This window comes from Condylura cristata, unplaced genomic scaffold (genome assembly GCF_000260355.1).
Source record: "Condylura cristata isolate star-nosed mole 26May11 unplaced genomic scaffold, ConCri1.0 scaffold00020, whole genome shotgun sequence".
NCBI classification, from domain to species: domain Eukaryota; kingdom Metazoa; phylum Chordata; class Mammalia; order Eulipotyphla; family Talpidae; genus Condylura; species Condylura cristata.
Genome location: NW_004567121.1, coordinates 20,961,650 through 20,985,307, shown reverse-complemented (window position 1 = coordinate 20,985,307; position 23,658 = coordinate 20,961,650). Strand labels below are relative to the sequence as shown.

Genomic DNA, 23,658 nt, shown 5'->3' with positions numbered 1-23,658 from the left:
GGCTATAAACAATAGGGATGCTTTCTGGGGAAGGGAAAACAACAGCAAATACACACAAATTTATTTGCCTGAGTATGTCCTTATTCAAGTAAGAACTTTCCAGTTACCAGGGATTTATTTCTCCCACTTAAAACTGCCAACCAGTTGAGGCAGAAAAGAAGAACTAGGTTATGTACAGAGCATCAGTTTTTTTGTGAGGAATACTGGACAGTAAGCTAGCGTGTTCTGGCCTAGGAGCTCAGAGGCTGGAGCGCCTCTGCACCACAGATCTCACAAGCTGGACAGGAGATAAACGAACAGTGAGCTGGATCTCGTGGCAGCACACCTTCTCCAGACTTCTAAAGCACAGACAGGAAGCTGACTCTTCCCAGCTGCCTACTCTTCTGTACTTAGCCCTCAGAACACAAAGTTTCTTCCCTGAAAATGAGAGTAACTACTAGACCTGTCTCCAGGCTGCTCGTGAGAATGGACTAGTTCAGATGAGGCTCTGGGAATGGTGCCCGCCGTCGCCCTGCTGTGCAAGCATTAAATGCTACCGGCTCACAAGGATGGCTGGTGGAGCCCTGTTCTGGTACAGTGTCGTGCCACCACGTCCGCGAAGAGGCCACACACCCGTCATCGCTCCCAGGAGCCTCCCATGCTGCTGTCTTCAGGTGGCGGCACCAGAGGAGCAGGGTCTCCCAGAGTTTCCAGGTAACCACTTTTCTGACATTCAAATTAAAGACTGTCCTTCCGCCTTCTGCCTTCACAGCAAGCCTGGCCGCCTCTGTTAAGCAGACCTTCATGCTGAGCCCTACCTTCACTCACAGGCAGACTGCAATTGCGGTGATCTACAAAGACTCATCTAGGAGTCGGCTGAAGAACCTTTTGATGTGGCAATTAGCAGCTGGAGAGGTCAAGTGAATTCCTTAATCTGAGAAGCTGAGGCTTCTCAGCAATTCCTGGCTTCTGAGCAATATCGAAGGTCCCTGCTCTACTCGCCATCTGCTTCCTTCATGTTTTAGACTTGTTTTCAGTCCTACCTGAAGTCACACCCCAGAGCCAGCCTCAGGGAGAGTGGAGCGGACATGGAACTCTGAGCCAGCCTGAGTGCAGCTCTGTGACCCAGAACACACCCAACCCCATGAGTTCTGCACAGTACAGGGCTGGCCACCCACTTGTTCATTCTTTATTTCAGACTGACTGGCATCACTGGATTTATCCACAATTTCTTTAATCTCTAATGCTTTGCAAGTGTTATTCACTTTGGCTCAGGGAAGAAACTTCAGGTCACTCTTGTGTTCCCTCTGCTCAGGCCTACATGTCCTTCATTTTCAAAATACGTACCATCACTGTCAATATCCCTCCACCCAAGGCACTGATATTTGGTTCACTCTTCTGGAGCCAAAGTGAATGTGGCTGATTTACAAAGAACTACAACTACCTAATCAACAAATTCGATCACTTCAAAAAAACTAGATTGAGTGAATTCAACTTACCCCAAATTACAAACACATTAATTTATTTACTACGAAGTAATAAACAGAGCAAATATTTTTATCCTCCATTTTCACTGTGACCCAGAAAGGATAAGGGGCTTCCAAGGACACCCCTGTAAGTAACGGGTAGAACCAGATTTCAGGGTTCATTTTTGGCTAACAGAAGAGAGATTTAATATAACGTATGGTTAACTCTAGCAACTTATTTAAAAATGCAAACTCCTTGAAGTGCAGTACTTCTGTCTGCTTTGTTCACTGAAGTCTCTCAGGTGGCCAGAGCATGGCCTAGCACAGAGGAGACGGTCCCTGAACATTTACTGAATGAATGAATTCGTAAACATTACTGTCATTTTATGTTCTCCCTGTGCTTACTACCTTGGCTTCTACATTCATGAGTATCTTAAATCACACTTCTTAATGTTTCCTACTCATTGACTGACAGTCATATTTATGTAAGATCCATAGAGCAATTTTTTCCCCCAATAAGCAGATACAGTCTCTAAGAGACAGAGAACCAAGCCGGGGGCGTTTATGCAAAAGCAGCATAGAAATACTTCAAAAGATTAGAAAACATACACATCTTCTCTAGACTTAGTGTTTTGTTTGATGTCATGGCCACTTATGGTTTCATCTCCAAAAAAATGACATCATCACTTACATCCCAAATCGACAGAACATTAAAGCAACAAAATCAGCCAACTGGTATCTTTAGTTAGAATCAACACAATAAAGTGACATTTGCATGTTGTCTTTGCTTACTTTTTGTTAATATCTGAAGATCTTCCACAGATGGTGGTCCACCTTTTTTATCGTAAGGAATGACTGTTGTCAAGTACTGCCAAATTAACAAAATATATGTTAATATATGTCACTTAAATCTGAAGTAACTGATCTGCAAAAAATTGACAGTTCTGAGGTTTATTTCATAACATGAAATGAGCTGTTTTAGTAACAAACACAGGAATCTTACAATCTCAAAAAGAGCTCAATTTTTTTGCCCACCTCTCTGCTCATGTACGCCCTGTCAACATAAAATTCACCTTTTTGCCTTTCAGTTACTACAAGTTTCATAGAAAAAGTCTGAATCTCTTCATTTTTAAAGTTTTATCTTACATTTTCATGTTTTTTCAACACATTTTTAAATTAGTAACTTAGATGAAACAGTTTCATACATACCTAACAAAATAATTCTCAACACTCAAATAATTCTTTAGATCATTTTATTCCTGGATGAACAAAATGGCCATTAACAACTTTAATCCACTTGCCCAAATAATTTTAGAGATTTACTATTATTATTATTACTATGTTATTATTTCATTACATAGGTAGTTGTAAATGTTTAACGATACTAATGGAAAAGTGAAAAGGGAAAATTGCCGAATGGATAATGAAAAACGACATCTGGAATTGAGGTTCACTGGAATCTAGGTTCACTGATTATAAAGGTTCACAGGTAACAGAGTTACGTCCTACAACTATGTTCCATGAAAGCATAATCTAAAATTATCCTCAATTCTCCTATTCTGACCACTCCAAAAAAAAAAACCTAATGCTGTGAAGTTTGCGTTAATTCATCAAATCTTCTGGTTTTACTTGATGTTTCTTCAACCCCACCCTTATTTAATTAGCCCCTGTCCTAAATCTCAGTCCTACTTAACCCCTTTGAGTGATTTCATTTGTCAAAAAAAAGGGGGGGGGGGATAAAAGCTGCTTAACAGTAACTGGATCCCCACATACAGAAAAGTAGTCAGACTTAAATACCTTAACTTCCCACCATCTTTTTGGTGCAGACTTCTCCAGGCAGTGGATCAGTCTGCAAGTTACTCTGCTACCTGGTGGCCTGGAGGCCGGTGAGGTAGCTCAAAAATAAAAGTTAAACCACGGTCTTGTGGGGCCCCTTTAGGAGCCACAAAATCAGTGTGAAGGAATCTCCCTTCTTTCACATCAATTATTTCCCTTCTTGAGGAAGGTGGCACTATCGTCAGTAAAAATCCTGAGCTCAAACACCTTCCTTCTGAGAAACAGCCACCAGCTACTTTCTGCACACTTCCTGTCTTCACACAAGAGCTCAACTGCAGCATTTTCTCTTCAAAGAGAGAACTTTTTAATTGTGAAAAGTAATTTTAAGCACATCTGTGAATGTCTCGATGTGTTTCCTGTGTTCATGACATTCCTCAAATCACTATACAAAAAAATGTTCATTAACAAGCAAGCGGCTGAACATCTTACTGAATACTTCTATCACTGTTTTTGGATTAATACTTGTGCCTCATTTGGCAGATAACTGAGTCATTGGCTGTATTATACATTTTAAAAACAAATGAATTTTAAATGAAAACAACTTAAAAGTGCAAAGGGACACTATACAGACACTTTTGACTTAGAATTCTGAAAAATACTGACATCTGGCTTCTTCCTCCAAAAATGAAAACTTGTTTCTCAGACTTTTAGAATTAGAATAGCATATTCTAATTTAGTAGTACATTATTCCACACATGCAATTCATTATGTCAATATGTTAATGATCTATTTGTTTAAAACTAAGAGTGAAATATGGTGCTCTAGAACATGTATTAAGAATGTACTTAGTCTACTGCCCAATGTGAAAAGTTTTTTTCTGAAGGAGAATTCTATGTATAATCAACACCATAAAGATAAGCAACTTTCTTTTCACTCTTGTAAGCAGTAGTCTTAGTAAATTAGTAGAACTGCCAGCTTTCAGGACATTCACTTACACGGAGAGTAAAAAAGCAGAGAATGAAGAAAATAAGGATAACCAAGCACCTGTTTCTCTCCACCTGAATTTCCAAAGGTGTGGCGGAGGCCATTCTGAATGACATTTGAGATCCCTTCCATGCTGAAGCGCTAAAGGCAGCAATATAGGGCCCGGAAGAAAAGGACAGAGAAAGAAGTTCAAACACTATTAGTCAGAGGACCATGATGGTTTGTGTTCCCAAGAAGCAAGCAGTTAGAAATGCCACTACTCATTCACAGAGCAGAAAAAATCATGCTGTTTTTTAAATGTTCTTGCTTCCACTTCTTTGCACGTCAAATCCAAAATCAAATGCTTTTACACCACTGCATTCATGAAAAACTTCCTGATAGAGCTAATAGATTTACTCCAGTGTAAACACTGTTGAGTGTACACATATTTGTTTAATGTGAAATATGCCAAATAACTTTGAAGATACCTTTTGATACTGTTCACCTACATTTCATTGTAAGTCTAGAAACTTAATACTAACGATATGCATATTTTCTGCTGAAGTTTACATATTTCTACCCTAAGTTTACAGAACATTTCCAGAACATTTGGCAATTGACAACAGTGTTACTTGCAGAGCCGATTACTGCCGCCCACTCACTCTTAGGCCACCCACCACTGCCTTGTGCAGAAAATGGGAACTGTGTGTGCACATGGGTCTCCTGGAAAACAATCCCACATGCCCAGAGGCCCCCTAAAACCTCTGCAGACTTGTCAACTTTGTTTCAAGGAAACAGTTCTAGCTTCCTTGCCCTAGCAACCGCCAGGACTTCCTAGAATTCACTGTATGGAAAATTGAGGTTTTTCCCCTCGTAGGTCAGTTATCTTGATTTGTAACCACTCTACAATGTCAGACACCATAAAGAGTCCAGAAGCACCTCTGTGGTTGCTGAGTAAAGGACTGCGATGTATTTGTACAGCATGACTAATCATAAGGAAAGGTATCCTGGAAGGAAGTTAAGGCCTGATTCACTGGGTGTTTGCTTTCGCTGGAATTTTATAGGGAACTGTTGACTCCGTAAAACACATCTGAAGAGCTAATCTAAAGAATATTTTACCAGACCCCTAGAAATAGAAGAAAAGAAACCAAGGCAGTGGTCTCCACTCAGGAAATGTAGTGAAACGGTTTGGGAAGTGTAGTCTTGGGGACAACACCCCCACCCCTGCCAGGAGTAACTGAAAATCTTCAGGGGTCCCTGAGCTCATAATTATTTTCATAAGAAATACTAAGATTAGGCACTCCCTGGTGGCACAAGGGGTTAAAGCACAGCATTATAAAGCTCTCCAAAGCCACTGCAGCATGAGTCCATCCCCTGCCAGGGAGCTGACCCACATGGCGTGGCAGACCTCTCCTGACCCGCCCGCTGCTCCCCTCAGCAGTGCACTTCGTCGATCTGCCTGTTCTGCTCCCCACTCTGATTCTGTGTCACAAGTGCCACAGCTGCACGCATCTCTGGCCTGTACCCCAGTTCTGTATGAATAAATAAATCTTTAAAAAAAAGTACTAAGATAAATTTGCCACTTTCATGCTCATTCTCGATGATTTATAGTGAAATATTTGACACAGCAGACTGAAAACAAGATCTGAGACTCGAGTACTCTTCCATTAAGCCAGATATTAAATGTAAAATAAAGACAATTGCATTTTGCTCACTCAATTTTTAAAAATAGTCTCCATAAAAACACAGTATTTTAAGAAAGCATTCATGAACATTGGGCATTTTGTGAAGAATTAGTAGGTCTTGTAAGTGGTTATCTAACACAATCAATATACCCGACATAAACACACACAGCTGAGCCCCAGTGAACGCTGAGCGTGAACAAGGAAGCCCGACAACAGGGCGTTAGAAGAAGCAAAGACCGAAACTGCTTCATCTGGGAAGGAACTCAAAATTGTCACAAGTGCCACAGCTGCACGTATTTCTGAAAATCTGAGCCCCAAGCTTTACCATGTCGTAGGGAGATGGCACAACCCCTGAGCTGTCCTCCTGCCTAGGTCCCTCCCAGATCTGCTCGCTGATTTGTTTTAGCGTGAATCAAGTCTGGGCCAGACACGTGAGTAGACTTGCTTGACATCACAAACAGCTTAAGCGTCACCTTGATGAAGTGGCTAGTTTTTTTTGTTTGTTTTAAAGATTTATTTATGTATGCATACAGAACTGGGGTACAGGCCAGAGGCGCAGGGGTGGTGCGAGGAGTCACTAGAGGCAGAGTGGGAGCAGAACCAGGCAGATGGACGAAGCACACTGCTGAGGGGAGCACTGGGTGGGTCAGAAGATGTCTGTTGTGCCATGTGGATCACCTCCGGGGCAGGCAGGGATCAAACTCATGCTGACGTGGCTTTAGCTTCTCTGTGCTGTGCCTTAACCCGCTGCGCTACCAGGGAAGGCCCTGAATGGCTAGTTTTAAAAGAGAAACCTGGCCATCACTACTTCTGTAGCTTTTTCACATGCTTTCATACAAGCTATTCACATTTTTAAAAACAGATTATCAAAGTGGGAACTTCTTAGACTGCACTCTACAATGATGGGAATTTTTTTTTCAAATAAATCAGTTTGCTTAAAAAAATTATTTTCATCAAGCGTATTTCCTTTCAAAAGGAACAATACTAAGTATTCTGTATATTAAGACCCCATTACCTGTAGACAGTTAAAAGGAGATACAAGTTCAGAAAAACTCCAAGTGCAAATTTTTATAACCCAGTTAATGGGAGGATACTACTTTTATATTTCAACAGCATGTTCTGAAAATTCTATCTTACTTCTCTGATTAGAAACCAAATTCCTGTTTCTGGTGGCGGGGTGGGGGAGGGGAGTTCTAAATTGATGCAAGTTCTTAAAAGTCCTAAGATAGAAAGGTAATGTAGGTGCAGTTGTGGATATTGCTGAGCCGTTTCGACTGCTAGTAGTCTGTTTGTGAAAAACAGCTCTTATGCCACTCGACTTCATGAAAATAAATGAAAATGCAGTCATGTGGGAGCCACTATACCTCGGAAAAATACAAAACAGCTGATCCTCGAGCAAGGACAGAACTCCCTGCAGATGGCTGACAGAAGCTGGGCCCACCGGACACTGCACCCTGAGCAAAAAGCAGTGTGACACGGGTGACAGACTGTTGGGGAAGTGACAAGAAAAGCAGCAAGTGCAACAGAGACAGAAGGACAACTTCGCAGAAATTTCTTCCACCAAAGCCCCAGATGCCACCAACTCCCACCTCCACAGGGTCGTACAGTAACGAGTCTGTCCCTTCACCACACTGGCAAACTCTCGCCGTCAAGTCCCCTCCCCTCCAGCCAGTTCTCTGAACAGCTTTTTCTAGAGGCCTTTCTTTGACACTGAGGTCCTCAGGCCTCTGAGACACCCCACAATCTGTCCTCCTGACACCCCTCCTGGGGTTCCTGGACATTATTTTCTCCAGAGTTCTCTTTCCAGCGCTTCTTCTGAGCGCTGCCTTTTCTCAACTCAGTAGGCAGCAGGGTCCCCAGGATCAGGTCCCTTCCTCTCACACACTCTCTCAACACTCCCACTCAGCAACGTCAGATTCTGCCTGTGCAGATGGACAGCTGCACTTTGCCGGCAGGCCTCTGGGCACACTGCGTGGCCAAGCCTCCTCTCCTCAGTCGGCCGTGCATGTTTAAAGGCGCACTGGAATCTGTGCCAGAGTATTCCTAACACTCATCAGACCTCAAGCTGGCTTTATCTCCCCTTCACACCAAAATGCAAAGCCTGTTCCTCCTGCAGGAGTCCAGACCCCTTTCTCTCATTCCTTCAAAAAACACCCATCTTGAGCCAGGTATCATTCAGGTACTCAAGATTCCCAGGGAAGGAATCGATCAAGATTGCTGCCACCCTCATGACCTTATATTTTAGGGTAAAGGGACAGCAAAGTAAGTAAAAACTAGACACTTACAGATAATGTGTACCCAGCGACAGCAGGGTAGTGAAACCCTGGATGCCTACTTTATTCTGGAAGGTCAAAGAAAAACTCGCTGAGGAGGTGACATCTGAGCTGAAACATGAATTATACACCTGTCCCGCACGAGCCACAAAGAACAATGGACAAGAGAGCTGCTTGGAGAATAAAGTCAAAAAAAAAGCAGGCCACGCAGACCTGCCAGGCACCCTCTCTGCGGCCATGCGCCGGGGCTGCAGATCCTCTCGGGCAGGACGTGACGTGACGCAGCAAACTGAGCAGTCCACTCCCCCCACAAGACAATCACCAAGATGGCCCTGGCCTCCTCCCACCCCTGTGTGCTGGCCATAGGCTGCCTCGCTGGCTGACCTCTGCACAGCAAGAGCCTCAGTCCACAGTTGACAGAGAGGCCAGATATCCCCCAGATGCTGGGCTTGATGAGTCACCACTGGTGAAAGTTCCCTGTGTCTGGGGAAAGGGCCCCTGTGCGCCACCTATGCTAGTCAGAACCAGTCATTGAGGGCCCAAGGCTGACTCCTCCCTTCCCTGGTGCCCCAATCAGCAGTCACCGTAATGTTTCTGAAATTCAACTATTTTCCCATCCCTACTGTCACCTCCTAGGTTAATTTCTAACCTGAATGCCTGCAACATCCTCCAAATCAACTCTTCCCTAGTGTCCTCCTTCAAACACTGAAGATACCCTTCCAGAAGGCAAATGTGAACCTGTAACTACCCTCCTGTAAGGACAGATGCAATGTCAGGTGCTCCCTTTCTGTGTCCACCAGGCACAAACTCATCCTCAGCACATAAGCGGCATTTATCAGGACTCATTGGCTAAAACTGCAAAATTCTTTAGCAGCTAGTGCCCGTGTCAGTGAAATAACTTCAGATTTATGTATGAAATCAGGAATCATGCCATAGTCAGAAGTCCACTTAGATAGAAAAATGTCAGACAAGAAATCAAAGACATGGGTTCTCTCCCTGGTTTGCACTCAGTGTGTGACATACAACGTCACTGATCCTGAGGATGCCCATTTCACCACCTATGAAACAGCTGAGCAAAGGGCATCAACTGGAAAGGTCTTATCTGCAAATTCTATGAAGCCATGAGCTGACTCAAACCTATTAACTTTTAGACAAATCAAAAGTCACACACTACACACACGCGCTAGTATAGCAAGGTGGAAAAGGTAGAAATGAGCCAAAGGCAAATGGAAGACATGAGAAGGAAGTCACTAGTCAAAGATGTGAACAGAAAGAGCCCAAAAAAGTCCTGAGGACCCTCGTCAAGGAAATCGACATGAGATTAGTAAGGAGAAAATCGACATGAGATTAGTAAGGCTTATACAACAAAGCCTGACTAAGGCGTAAAGGCCCAGGGAAGTTAAAGGCACAAAGCGCCCAGCAGCAAGGTGAGGAGCTGGAAGGATACGAGCTATGATGTGCAGCAGGGCGCAGGGAAGGCGCTTTGGAGCACACAGCATGTGCCTTTCTACCGCTCTATAAGCTCCAAAAATACTCTTTTGCAAGGCAAAATGAATCTTTAAAAGGTTTTACAAACTTCAGAGAAAGATTAAATTTATTTTCGTAAATGGTCACCTCACTTGGAACCCAAGCACTTACAAGCGTGAGAGTGGCGCAGACAGGTGCTGTTGCTGCCTAACTGGGCCGCAGGGCAGATTTTCCCTCTGCTTAAATTTTATTAAATTTTATAGGAAGAGAAGGAGGAAGAAAGGGAGAGAGAAAGGAGGAAAAGAAACAGAAGGAGGGAAGACAGCAGCACTTCACTGGGCAGCTCTACCAGAACTGAGCCTGGAGCTAGAAGGTTCAGTGAAGTGAGACGCTAAGTGCAGAACTGTTACAGTTCAGTGACATAAGTAACTATAACCTAATGGGGGGATCCTAGTGGTGCCTCATTGATAAGGCTAAATTAATTTTAAAAACTAGTAACAGAAAAGGACTGCAATGCTGAGTGTGTTAGAAGGTCCAGGTCAGCCTCCATTTAGTCCACCATTTCCAAATGTGAAATAAAGAATGCAAGTGCTGAAATTCAACATGAAGATCTGGTGCTCTTCGGTGAGTCTAAAGTTACTTTCTAATAGATCCATCCCTCTGCCACTGCATCTTTATGGAGGAGTTAACAGCTCTGTAAAATGCCCTTCTCCAGAAGGAATTTTTGATATGAGCCGGAAATGACTAAGCATTACAGCTCCCATTTGACTGGACGCCTCACTGCTGACAAAGTGCCAAGGTGTTGTGGTGAAGATGGGGGCTAGGGGTCACCAAACACCTGACCGAATCAAACCAAGAGACATTCACACTCACCTCAGGCTCGTCCTTTCCTGCCTGAATATGTACTGAAAAGTCTCAATTCCAGTCATGCTCTGGAAACTTCTCTCAGACATAACCAAGCACAACAACACATAAATAAGGTTGATAAAATTTTGTAAAAAGCTGAAAGACAAAGAAATGAGCCAAGACCTTCAGGTCAACTCAGGACATGACCACGTGGCTCGAAGAGGGAAATGCAGGCCAGAGCTCCTCACCCGCCTGGGTGACCACAAACCTGCAGTCCAGGCACACCGGTTCTGGGAGGTCAGGTCTCCGTTGGGCTTTCTTGCATCCACTCCCATGAAGGCAGCGATAAGAAGACCTACTCTGCAATAATGACATACTCCATGGGACGGACCTAGCAAGGGTTGAGCAAATATCACTGTTCAAAAAATGTCTGGACTGTATGCCTTTAAAAAGGATGGGGTAACATTTGGGTCAGACCCTGCTACTTCTCTCCAGATCAGTAAAAACAGCATTTCTTGTATAAATGAAATGGCAAGCGAGAAACAATAGCTTCCTGATTATAGTCTCGAGCTTAAAGGATTGAGTGCATGCTGACAGACACTGCTGTGACTGAGTATAGAAATCAACCAAAAAGCTTACCGAGAAAACAAGTAACACTTTAGGTAATTTAAGGTCTTTTTGAACACAAAAAGAACAAGAAAATACTACATATAGTGGAAAGCAACAAGAATGAACCCACGTTCTGGCTTGTGAATCTCTTCTAGAGCCCCAGGCGGCGATGGCTCCTCCTCCACTCACACATTCACCAGCTCAGCTCTCCTCAAGCTCCATCCGAGACAAAGACCTGCAGAGCCAGCACCTAGGCAGGGCTCTTGAGACTATTCTGCTACCGAAGTGTTAGCTTCCTCTGACACCAACTGGTGTTGCTCTCCAGTTATCCAGGATATCTTTTAGAAAGGTCAGGATCAGAGCGCAATACAGAAAAAAAGATTAGGAAATGCTTCTCGTCTATTTCCGACTCTTATCTACGGGAGTATGCCTTTCACTTTCTTTAAACACCAAGAGATTTAAAGGAAAATTAAATTCAAACACTTTTTGTTCTTTAAAGTCACATCATTTTCAACAGATTGAATGACATGATTCTCAAATATTAAGTTTTTAATAAAGTAAGATCCTTAAAATAATCAAAACAAAGCCTAATGAAAGCAGAGTTTAAAAGTTAAATGAAAAAATTAAAATACTCAAAATAGTTATTGCTGAAGATGTAAAAATAGATTCTGTATATTTTGACAACCCTTCAACTCAAATAATTTTAATGGGAATTATAAAGCAATTATAAATTCTACCAAAAAAATGATTTTAATTTTTCACAAAAAAATCAGGCCTAAACAAATGAGAAGGTATGGTTTACACCAAAGCAGCTACTTAAACTACTATGTTCTAAGTACACTTTCAGAGCAGAAAGACACATTATGAAAATTTTCAGTTAGGAGTCAAGTGGAGCAAGAGTCAAATAACTAGTTTCTAAAGATATTTTTTTTTAAAGATTTATTTATTTGTACATACAGAACCGGGATACAGGCTAGAGGCTCAGGGGCAGTGAGAAGCTTCACCAGAGACAGAGTGGGGAGCAGAACAGGCAGATCGACAAAGCACACTGCTGAGGGGAGCAGCGGGTGGGTCAGGAGAGGTCTGCCACACCATGTGGTCACCTCCGGGGCAGGCGGGAATCGAACTCATGCGGAAGTGGCTTTAGATTCTCAGTGCAGTGCTTTAACCCGCTGCGCCACCAGGGAGGGCCCTCTAAAGATATTTTTAAATTGTTATGTGATTCAATATTAATTTGGTGATCAAGTAATGCCAAACGCTTTCAAAGCTACAAAAACAAAAGTAAAATAATTAATCTTGGCAACTTATAATTTCTTTCTGATATTCACAGATGCTCTAAGCCAAGTATATAACAACAGTACCATTTCCTGGCATATTATGGTTTTTATCTGAACTTATGTTCTAATAAACCTCTCCAAGACAGAAGAGAGGCAAGAACTTCTGATTATTACTATGCCGGCACAGCCAAGTCATGGACACTCACTATTTCCAGCCTCACACCAAAAAATCTAACATGGCAGAAAATAGTAGATAATGGTAACGTGTTAAAAACCTGTGGTGATATATATTTCTCTAGGCAATACTGTCTCAGAGACAATACTATCTCCAGGCCATACTACCATAAAATAAATTTGCTTCCTATCTAAAAGAATGTGTAATTCATAGATGTGGATGATCACCATAAACACTACAGTATACACAAGCTCTCTCCACCAACTGTGACCTTCCATTTTATGGCCCTAACACTAATTTTTAGGAATGGTCCTTGCAAAAAGAATGCTGAGAAACAGTATCAAACATCACCAACAACTGAAACTTTAATATTTCCACTCAGTATGTGTAAAGTGCCGCTTGGTCTTCGAAGCAGCACTATTTGGAAAAGAGCTACCTTGCGTCAGCTACTTATTGTTACTATGAACAAACACAGTGTGCCGGGACGCTGCTAATGTTTTGATTTTCCCTTTGTCCCCAAACTGGACCCATCTGGCCTACCTACTGCCTCTCTTCACTTAGCTCTTGGATTCTGACACACCCAGCACAGGTGTGTTGCCAACAAGTGGTTTAGATGGGCTGAGAGAACACCTACAGGTTCAACTCCGACTGCTGGACGGGGCACTAGGGACAGAAACACGTCAGCACACTCAGAAGAAAACAAGGCTACATTTCATAAGAAATTTGCCAAAATATAATGACTTTTATCTATACAAATTCACACAAATTGAGTTCGCATCCTTTTCTTCTCATTTTCAATGAGACTTTTAGTCTAATCAGAGTTGGTAATATTTTTCTTCAAAGACTCAAATAGTACATATTTCAGGTTTGTGGGCCTGTTTCCGTGACACACAGTTTCTGTGATGTCTATTCAACTCTGTTCTCGTAACACCAAACAGCCATACACCACATGTAAACAAACAGATGTGACTGTTCCAATAAAACTTTATCAAACAGGCAGAGGGGCAATTTAGCCCATGGAAAGGAGTTTGCCTTGGGGAAAAAAAAAAAAAAAAACACCCTGATCTAAACCATGTTTAGAAATTTAGAAATCAAAAAGAGAAAAGCATGAAACAGAAATATCAAAAATTAAAAAAATCTGGTCCATGTATCTTAAATAAAAGTCCCAAAGTCAAGTCACTGGGTCAGAACAGTTCCTTCTAGGCTTAGATCTTAGGTAAATTAGAATTGCAGTATGACCTCACAATAGTTGTCAAAATAAAGATAAATTTCTCAAAGGCAGCTCTGCACTATTACTGAGGCATGTTTATATGTAAAAAGAAATAAAACAGATTGGCTATTGGTCATGATTTCAGCTAAATGAGTCACAAAGACAGCTGGAGTAGTGCACTATGAAAGGAATATATAGATAGAAGTTAGAAAGATGTTCAAATTCAATGTGCTACAGCAAACAGAAAGCAAAGAGATTCCTCTCTTCAACCCCAGACTTCAACCACTTGACCTGACACTTGACCTTTAATTCAAAACCATGACTCAATCTTCAGAGTTAGTATACCCATTTTCATTCATATGAATTTACCAAGGTTTGCGCACAGACAACTCTAGATGAGAAGTCGCTACTAACTTCAACTTGTCCTGTGGTCTAGGAACTGCTGCTGAAATTCAATGGCCTCACAAATTTGATTGACAGAGTGAGAATAAACCACATACACAGAAAACTGGCGTATACAAGCAATCCCTGAAAGAACAGCCATAATTCAAATATCACAAGCTCAAACCTTCTGGGCTACAAACTCCTTTATGGTGAAGTTTCACTTTAACAAATGTATATTAAGGGATGTGCAAAAACTGAAGGGAAACAAGGTGACGCTCAACAGACCATAATCACCACCTGCCCAACCCTCGGTCTGATCGTGGAATTACACTATTTTTTCCTTCGTTTATTTATTCCACCTGAAATGACCGTCTATTCACTCCTTCATTGCCTGTCTCCCTCATTATAATACAAATCAGGAGGGCAAGGGCCTTGTCTGGGTCTTGGACAGTGCGTGCCACAAGGCACTCCAAAACTATTTGCTGAACAACTACTAATCTTCCGGAGTATGTATATTAGTTTAAAAATTAAAATAAATTGAGATCTCAATTTTACAAGAGACTATTTCGTAATGCAAAAAAAAAAAATGCTGATACTCTAAATAGCATCCTTACGCCCTCCAATTTTTTTTTCTACTGCGGCAATGTTAAACAAAACAAGTATCCAAAATGAACACCTGAAGTGTTTAACTCTACTTGACTCCCACCCAGCTTTTTCATTACTCTCTATGCACCAAAGAAAACAAAAAGCCAGGAACTAGGGCTAGAGTATTATACCAGATACAAATCAATGTTGCATCAATAGAACATTTAAAAAAAAAAAATGGAAGGACGCTATCCCATACTGAAGGAAAAGTGTGAGTCCTCTTAATAAAAAAATACCTGTAACGGGAAAAAATGGCTTTCAGTAATTAATTTTTTGTTTCATTAGGAAAACAGATAACAAAGGCTCTCATTAAGGTCGCCAATTTTTGGCAACTGACTTGTAGAGATTAGAGTGTGCCAAAACTGCATGTTACATAAAATGTCTGAGACAGTATCACCTTGAGAAGGGACTATTTCCGGGAATCTGCATATCCTAATGGTTAATCATAAACCTTGGGCTGCCTCTGTTCCAGAAGATGGGCTTTCTCGAGCACACTAGGCTTAGACAGAGGGAATTGGTATACAAGCTTAAGGCTGCCATTACCACCCTGTTTAAAATGCTTTGACACTAAGTAACTTCACATATCCAAATACTGTGCAGAATTTACTGTGAGTGTGACTCCACCTTAATCCTAATAAAGGTTAATTCTTAAATGCTGCCTGCCAAGTCCATTTCTCAATATAAATGTCATGGAATATTACAAAATGAATCTGCTCTGACCCTTCTCATAAGGAAGTTACCAAAAAAAAGTCTTTAAACCTCACTAGGAATAAATTTCTTTTCTTCCGTCAAGTGTTAACACCTGTAAATGGTGGATTTGCATGTAATCCCTAATGCAGATAGGCAGAAATCACCAACCAATCAATGCCTTTTTAACTACATACTGTGCATAACCTCACTTGTAAAACAGAATACCTTGAAGGGTACAAAGTCTATTTCTTTCAAAAATATAACAAGATCCATTTCTTTCAAAAGAATTCCTTAGATTCTTAGAAAGTGAGAACTTAAAGACAGAATTTATATTATTGCAAACCATAACAGCCAGTTGTGGTGATATGTATATTTTCAAGTCATCAGTATTGAAGGTTAAAAAGATCCCTTTAGAAAAATGTATCCCTTTTACAAGCCATTAAATACTAAAATACGAACATATCTCTTCACATACAAACAAAATGAAGGTGGCTAATATACAAGGTCTCCACTGATCCCCCAAAAAAGAAGTGACAATACGATTAGTAAGGAAAAGCATCTCATATAATTAAATACAAATTTTATAATGAAGTTAAGTCACATGAAATTAAAAGGGCCATTTAAGAAAAACGAAAAAGCAAGACAGTAAACGTTATGGAGAGTCAAAGATTCATATATTCTAACTGTATTTTCATCAGCAATAGTCTAGTCTGCCAAATACTAAGCCAGATGGTGGGTACTGCACACCTGCTTCCAACACCCTCACATTCCAATTTCACTGGTGAATCAACAGGAACCTGTCTACACATCAACCTACACTTTTAGGCACCACGCAGCTTGGTCACAGACAAATGCACAGACAAATGCACCCCTTTCATTATTCGTGATACAACTCATAAGTGTTGCAACCAAATATAAGTAACCACGTAACATTTTGATCTATTAAAACGACCACTTCTGCTGTTCCTTAAGACACCTTCCTTTATTCTTTTTTTTCCTTCCACTTCACTTTCCTCCGAAACATTTCAGTACTGAATTATTTTAATTACACCCTCAGCAAGAAAGACCTTTCTGAAGCTGACGACCACTGAGGCATCCTGGGAAAGGCACCCTTCAGTGCCGGGAGCTGCACACCGCATCTGCCTGACACACCTGCCCTGCCCGCCTGCCCCACCCTGCAGCCTGGGGTCCCCGGGAGGTTCCTGCAAACATCACTTACTGTGCCAGGCATATGACTTCGCTCACTCTTCCCATTCTGAGAGCTGCCATTCTTGAGTTTCTTTTTCTTTTTGGCTGTTTCCTTGTGCTCTTTCTGTTTGTTTTGCACTTCAATGAGAACAGAAATAAAGCTGTTTTTCACTTCCTTCTCAAACTCCAGTTCATCTCGCAGGGCCAGCTGCTGCACCAGCTCTTCAGAGTATTCCTTAATGGCGGTCTCAATTTCTTCCAGCAGTTCGTTTAGTTCAGATACTGAAAGCCTCTTTACTCCTATGACCAAAAGTAAAGCAGAGCAGATACTAAGACAAAAATATACAAAGGGTATGCACAGGGTGGTTTATGCTAAGGAGCAGAAATTATTCTAAGAAATTACAATGTTCATGATCTCAGAATCCTGAGTTGGTCTAGCTGGAGAGAAGTGGGTGGGCAAAGTTACTTCCCTGAAAAGCAAAGTACAGTAGCCTTTTTCTACTTGTCTCAAACAACCATCCCATGCAGAGCACTTCAGCCAAAACTGAAAAAAAACTTTTACAAGGAAAAGAACAAACACAAAGGCAGGGAGGAATACACAAACTACCTGCTGACACAGAACAGGGGGAGCAGCTTAAAAGCCTCTAGCAGGCTTAGAAAGCAAGAGCTGGATTTGAAAATTTAACTTCAAAATAACTGAAATTTGTTCAAATCAGCGCAGACGAACCCCCAGCCCCATTTCAGTCTTACTCATTATTTCCTCAGTGACAGGACATCACTGAAGTCCCAACTCCAACAGCTCAGAATGACCACTTTTAAAGATCGACTCCTTAAAAAGATAAATTAAAAAAGGGGGGTCTCTGAGGTAGTGCAGTGGGTTAAAGCACAGCACTAAGAAGCTAAAGCCACTTCAGCATGAGTTCGATTCCTGGCCAGGGAAGGTGACCCACATGGCGCAGCAGACCTCTCCTGACTCGCCCACTGCTCCCCTCAGCAGTGTACTTATTCAGTCGGCCTGTTCTGCTCCCCACTCTGTCTCTGGTGAATCCGCTCACCACTCCTGCACCTCTGGCTTGTACCCCAGTTCTGTATGCATATATAAATCTTTTTTTAAAAAAAATGGGGTCACTCAGGGAGGCCCTAACTTGAATGTTGGAGGACCTTATAAGAATGCAGATGTACAAAAAGGAAAATCCACATGAGGATAGAGACATGACAGCCCCATGTAAACCACAGAGAAAGGCCTAGAAGAAACCAGACGAGGCTACACGCCTTGATCTCAATCTTCTAGCCAACAGTAGTCCGAGGAAATCAGTGCTGTGGTGCAGCCCAGTAAGCCTGTGGTACTTTGTTACAGCAGCTCAGGTTGACGAGCACAGGGTACAAAGGTGAGTCTGACAAGGACAATAACAAATAGCCCCCAAGTAAGTACTGAGGAGGTTCTGAGGAGGCGCCACACCCCCATCTGTGAGAAGCAAAGGTTTCTGGAGATGGTCACACTGTATGGAAGAAACATACAAAAAACATAAAGCAACAATAACAATGATTTTAGTAGGGTTTCTTACTTTCTTCATAACTGCTCGTACTAGATCTCTTAAGAGTTTGAATTTCCTGGGAAAGCATTGAAAGCCGATCTGACTGTGTGGGGGTTTCATCATCTTCTGGATCTGGGGATTCTTGCATCATTTCTTCAATTTCTTCAATAACCTTCCAAAATATACATATCAATGTCAATCAACCGTACACAGAAATAAACAAACTCTTTGCAATATAGTGCTCAGCTGAAGCAGCCAAGGAACAAGGGTGCCAAGTTCTCCCTTAACCAGCAAGGCATAAGCGTTGGTGTTCTCAATGACCAGGATTGTGATTGTGAGAATGAACACAGCTTATCAAAAAAAAGAAAAAAAAGTCACAGCTATTAAACACAAATTTAAAGAGAATACAACTTAATACATTCATAGTGAACGGACTATGTATACTAATTCTGTAGACACTTACAGCTCTGCAATGCAATGTTTCTGCAATGCGAAACAGCACTACAAACACATGTAGGACATACTCCAGACACTCCAGAGGCAGATCACTGCTATCATTAAAAGAAAGCAAATGACAGAACCAAACTACATGCACGCACCTAATCTAAAGTCATTTAATCAAATTATCATAAGATTATAAAATAAATACATGTGAGAAATTACCTCTATGGTAGGGAAAGAATTTCATGTTAACTCAATAAAAGATAAAGGGATACTCTAAAATGTAGACGGTTAAAGAACTGTACAAAAATCTCAGATATAGCTGCTTTTTAAACAATGATCTACAGTCACATGCAATGCTATTTAAATTTTATAAAGTATCTTGTCCTGTTCCAGATTCCAACAGTTGAGGATTAAAAGTGAAAATTTTAAGGAATACCAGAAAACAAGTATACTCAATACATAGAAAAATAAATGGATCTAAGAGTTAAAAAAAATTAGAAAAATATGCAATTATGAAAGAGCAGGCTTAATATATAACAGGCATACTAAGGAAAAACAAAAATAAAGCTGAAAGAGGTAGCGATTAGTTTAAATTACTAACAAGATTTTCCTAAACAATTGTAAAACAGTATAAGGAAATTCCCAAAAATACAGTATCTATTGCTCCGAGCCTTGAAAACAGCTTATGGTATTATGAATTCTCAGGTCCCACCTTTCCCCCAGAATATCGCCCTCTGCCTCCCACAGGCCTTTAACCTATTAACCTGCTTTGTAAGCACCACGTTCTTTCCAAGCCTAGAATAATCCAACCATAAATATGACACATTTTTAATGTATTCCTCCCAACTGTGCCATAATCTCTCTTTACTAGCCTCTTCTTTCCAATCCAAAATACAGTGTGGTAGAATTCACAGTTCTAGAAGTTAAGGAACATTTCACATTTTGACAATACAACATATGTGGGAAGAGTATTCAGAAAATGAGAATGCTGATTCGGCTGGTTTTAAATGAATACAAGGTTGACATTATTAGAACATTCCATAGGAATAATGCTCACTTCTTTCTGGAGTACACAAAAAATACTTCCAATAAGATTTTTACACAGGATTTTAAAGAAACTAGACAATTTTTGTACAGATATATTATAGTTTGCCCATGTCTGGCAAAATCTAAAAGCAGAAAATTCAGTTATTATTTCTGCATGATTTCAGTTGAAGCAATAACCCTCCCTTAAAAACTTGTACTGTTTTAACAATTCTTATACTGGAAAATTGCCTATATTGGAAAATCTTTCCAACTAACAATCCCATCTGCTTCAGATTACATATACTCCTTTTCTCAGTATAAGAGTTAACTGTTAGGCCTATAGAACCAGAAAATACAGGAAAAACAGTCAATTTCAAAAGCCATTATCTGTTGCCACAATCAGATATCCTTTCTCAGCGCAAGGTCCCCTTCTCCTTTGTGGATGAAGCTCTCCTTCATACCTGGTCTGCAGTGAAGAGGGGCTCGTCATTCACACAGGAGACGATGATTGAATGCATATCTAGCTGTTCTCTCAGCTCCTCATCATCTGATGTGTCAAATAGCAAACTGTCACTTATCTAAAAGTAAAAACACCCACTGTTAAAGGCAGGCAATTCCTGGGGATCTAGGGGCTAAGTGCCAGTGCTATCACCACTATGGCCTGAATTCGATCCCCACATGGCACAGCAGACCTCTCCTGTCTCACCCGCTACCCCCCTTTGCTGTGTATTTCAGTAAATCTGTTTGTCCTGCTCCCCACTCTGTCTAGTGAATCTTCTCAGGTCCCAGATCCCTGGCCTGTTTTTCTATGTACCAACCCCCACACCCCCCCCAAAAAAATAGCAGACCATCAGTGTTTCGGTAAAAGATGCAAGGAAGCATCTGTCAAGAATTTTTCCTCAAAAGAGAAATGATTACAATTACTCTGTACCATGCTATACCAGTGCTTTATATATTCACCTCCAACAGAAATGAGAGAAATGTAGAGTATGAAATTGCTAAGGGACTGCATATATCCTCTGCTTCCCAATAGAGATGCACATTTAGCTTTTTTGGGTGCTATAAGAGCTGAATAAGAAAAAAATATGGCATTTATTAGCAAGTTTTAGGGAATTATATATAGCAGATAGAGGGAAGAAGTGGACAGAATTAGCAGCAAATGTTATTTAGTTAACAGCCCAGTAATAAGGGTGGTATTGCTAAAATTCAACAGAAGACAAAGTTAGTTACTTGCAAACTTAATTTCTAACCTACAGAGAAAAAGACAAGTAATTAATCCCCTAGCAGACAGGAACTGTCCATGAGGGGCACACTGAGAGCTTCCACTTGAACATCTCTTCTTCCAAGAAAAGAATTTTCCAAAAACATCTTTAAACTTACTGTGCTCAAGACTGTTTGCCTCACCACCATTTTCCACCCTGCTCTGTGCCCAGGAGGCTGACCTTTACGGATGCCCTTGACTTCTGGCTTCCAGCTGGCTGGAAACACAGCCGGGTAGACACTAGCAGGAGACTGGAAAGGGGGTGGGGGGGGGGTGCAGCACTGGGCAATTTACTCTGTCTCCTATCAAAAATGCCAAAGGTCACAGCCACTGTGAAGCAAAGCTCTCCCCCGAAGGGAGAGGTCCTCTTCCTCTCTCTAGCTCCTTGTGCAGAGGATGCCAGCCAGTACTGCTGGCTGAGGCCGCCCCGGGGCTGGCACCCTGCGCAGCTACTGCACCTTAACCCTGCCCACAGCAACAGGAAGAGTTCTTCAATAATGACGGAGTCAGTATTAACTATAAAATCCTTACCTGGAAAACCTCAGATAAAAATGGACAAATGATCAGCTATCCATCATCTATTTATTGTGACATGACTATTCAGATGAACAGATCTCAAACTGGAACCCCAATCCTCAGGAAGGAACGGCACGCACACACACAGTTCCCAAAGAGCAGATGAGTAACAAGTTACTATATTAAATGCAGCCATGGCACCAAACTAGAGAGTATATAATTAAAAAATAAAGCTGTTTCCGTGGATATCCCATGCATAGGACAAATGTAAGCTTAAGGACATAATTAAGTAGATATAACCCCTCCTGCCTACTCTGCAAAGAGGCGCATCCAACGTTGACGTGAATGCAGCCCACAGAGTACGCAGCCTGCAGGTGAGAACTGCCGAAGCACCTCCTAGGGTCGGTCACCTTTCCTGACACCTGGCACTTGCTTCTCCACCCCAACACCCTTTCCCAGAAAGCGACTACAGAATACTCTCCATTTAAATCAGGAGGGAATCCAAAAAGGAAGCAGACCAGGATCTAACACAAGAAAGATGTGAAGGGAAGTCTTATGATAGTGAAATGAGAATCCCGAATGACGTCTGTGAAGCTAACCCAGACAGTATCCAGTTCAGACTGACTTGTGACTGCATGAGGCACAAATAAAAAGTATAAAAGAGAAAGAAGGCAGAGACACTGATTGATTATCTGGAGTACAAATTTATGGCTCTTCGGAGGCTGATTGGGGAGTTACACATCACATAAAACACCACTAGAAAAGAACTTACTATCCTAAGAAAAAAAACTTCACAAGAGGAAATTAAATCATAATGTACAAAAATGGGTTCAGTTTGAACATTTAAATAATCAATGCAAATGACAGTTAGCCAAATGCTCAGATATAATTACACCACTTAAGATAGGGGAGTTTTTGTAAGGGTGCTGGGGGAAGGAGGGTTAAAAACCTCATCTTCTAGATAGAAAGTAAATAAAATCTAAAATTGAAAAACAAAACCAAGGGAAGCAGTATGGCATGCTACCTGCTAGAAAACCAGCTGCAGGTGGTGGCTCCTGGGAGGCTGGTGTCCAGCACGGGCGACCAGCGCCAAGGCAGCTTTTTTCCAGTGATGTTCTTTTCCAACTATGACAGTTATTCTTATAACAATGTACTTTAGTAGGAAAAAAAGGTCAAGGAATTTGCCACTTGATGACAGGGTATGTTTAATTTCAAAGATGCCGATGCATAAACGAAAAATGTCACAATGACCACAGGCTGCGTGGACAGTGTGGAATGGACCTAGCCATTACTTCACTGATCCTTAAATTTCAAGCCTCCCCACCCCCAAGTCATTCTCCTGTGTTGTGATCTGAGTGCCCATGGTTTTTTGTTTGTTTGTTTGTTTTTAAAGATTTATTTATTGTGCATACAGAACTGGGGTACAGGCCAGAGGCTCAGGGGCAGTGAGAGGCTTCACCGGAGACAGAGTGGGGAACAGAACAGGCAGATCGATGAAGTACACTGCTGAGGGGAGCAGCGGGCGGGTCAGGAGAGGTTTGCCTCGCCATGTGGGCGGGTCAGGAGAGGTCTGCCTCGCCATGTGGTCACCTCCGGGGCAGGTGGGAATCAAACTCATGCGGAGGCGGCTTTAGATTCTCAGTGCTGTGCTTTAACCCACTGCGCCACCAGGGAGGGCCCGCCCATGGCTTTTATTTTTCCTCTCTATGCATGTAAAAGTTTGCATTTTAAAGTTACTCCAAGGAAAACTTCTTCCTGTTTCTACTGTTGAAGATACAAAGTTACACAGCACAAAGACCCTCCCCTTGAAGAAATGCTTTTGGCGGGAAGAAAATGGAGGCAAAGGAGATGTTCCTAAGGCAAAACCATTTAGAAGCATCCAACCACATAAACATATTCAAGAATGGCAGTGGGTGTACAGCAGGTTTAGTGCTGCAGTCAAACTGCTGGAGTGATACCAGGAAGTCAGAGTAAATTTCCATGACAACAGCAATAATGATCCTGGTCCATCTTTCCAGAGAGGGAGCCAAGCCATTCCCCCCAGAGAAGGCATATGCTACCAGCTGGAATCCCTTTTGGGCTTTGAAGACCAACCTTGGCTGTCATGGCTATCATTACTCACTCCCCCATTCAGCACCAACATGCCTTCGTTTTGCCAAGCATTCCTATCACTCCTCCCTGTGCCAGGGTTAGATACAGAGCTGGTGGTAATATTATCTCTCGGAACTTAAGCTGCCTCAAAT

At 41.7% G+C, this 23,658-nt stretch overlaps 1 protein-coding gene across 2 annotated transcripts in view; it reads right to left on the bottom strand.

Annotated features, from left to right (window-relative positions):
- FEZ2 (fasciculation and elongation protein zeta 2 (zygin II)) overlaps nt 1-23,658 on the bottom strand; it is a 33,324-nt gene that overhangs the window by 3,307 nt on the left and 6,359 nt on the right. Inside the window, exons 3-7 of one of the 2 annotated variants that reach the window (XM_004686034.2) lie at nt 20,100-20,216; nt 18,199-18,340; nt 16,665-16,933; nt 4,266-4,346; nt 2,238-2,313 (exon numbers count right to left, since the gene is read on the bottom strand). In XM_004686034.2, the coding sequence (XP_004686091.2) occupies nt 2,238-2,313; nt 4,266-4,346; nt 16,665-16,933; nt 18,199-18,340; nt 20,100-20,216 (685 nt within the window). The remainder of the gene's footprint in view (nt 1-2,237; nt 2,314-4,265; nt 4,347-16,664; nt 16,934-18,198; nt 18,341-20,099; nt 20,217-23,658) is intronic. The other variant, XM_012727509.1, reaches the window with a different exon arrangement.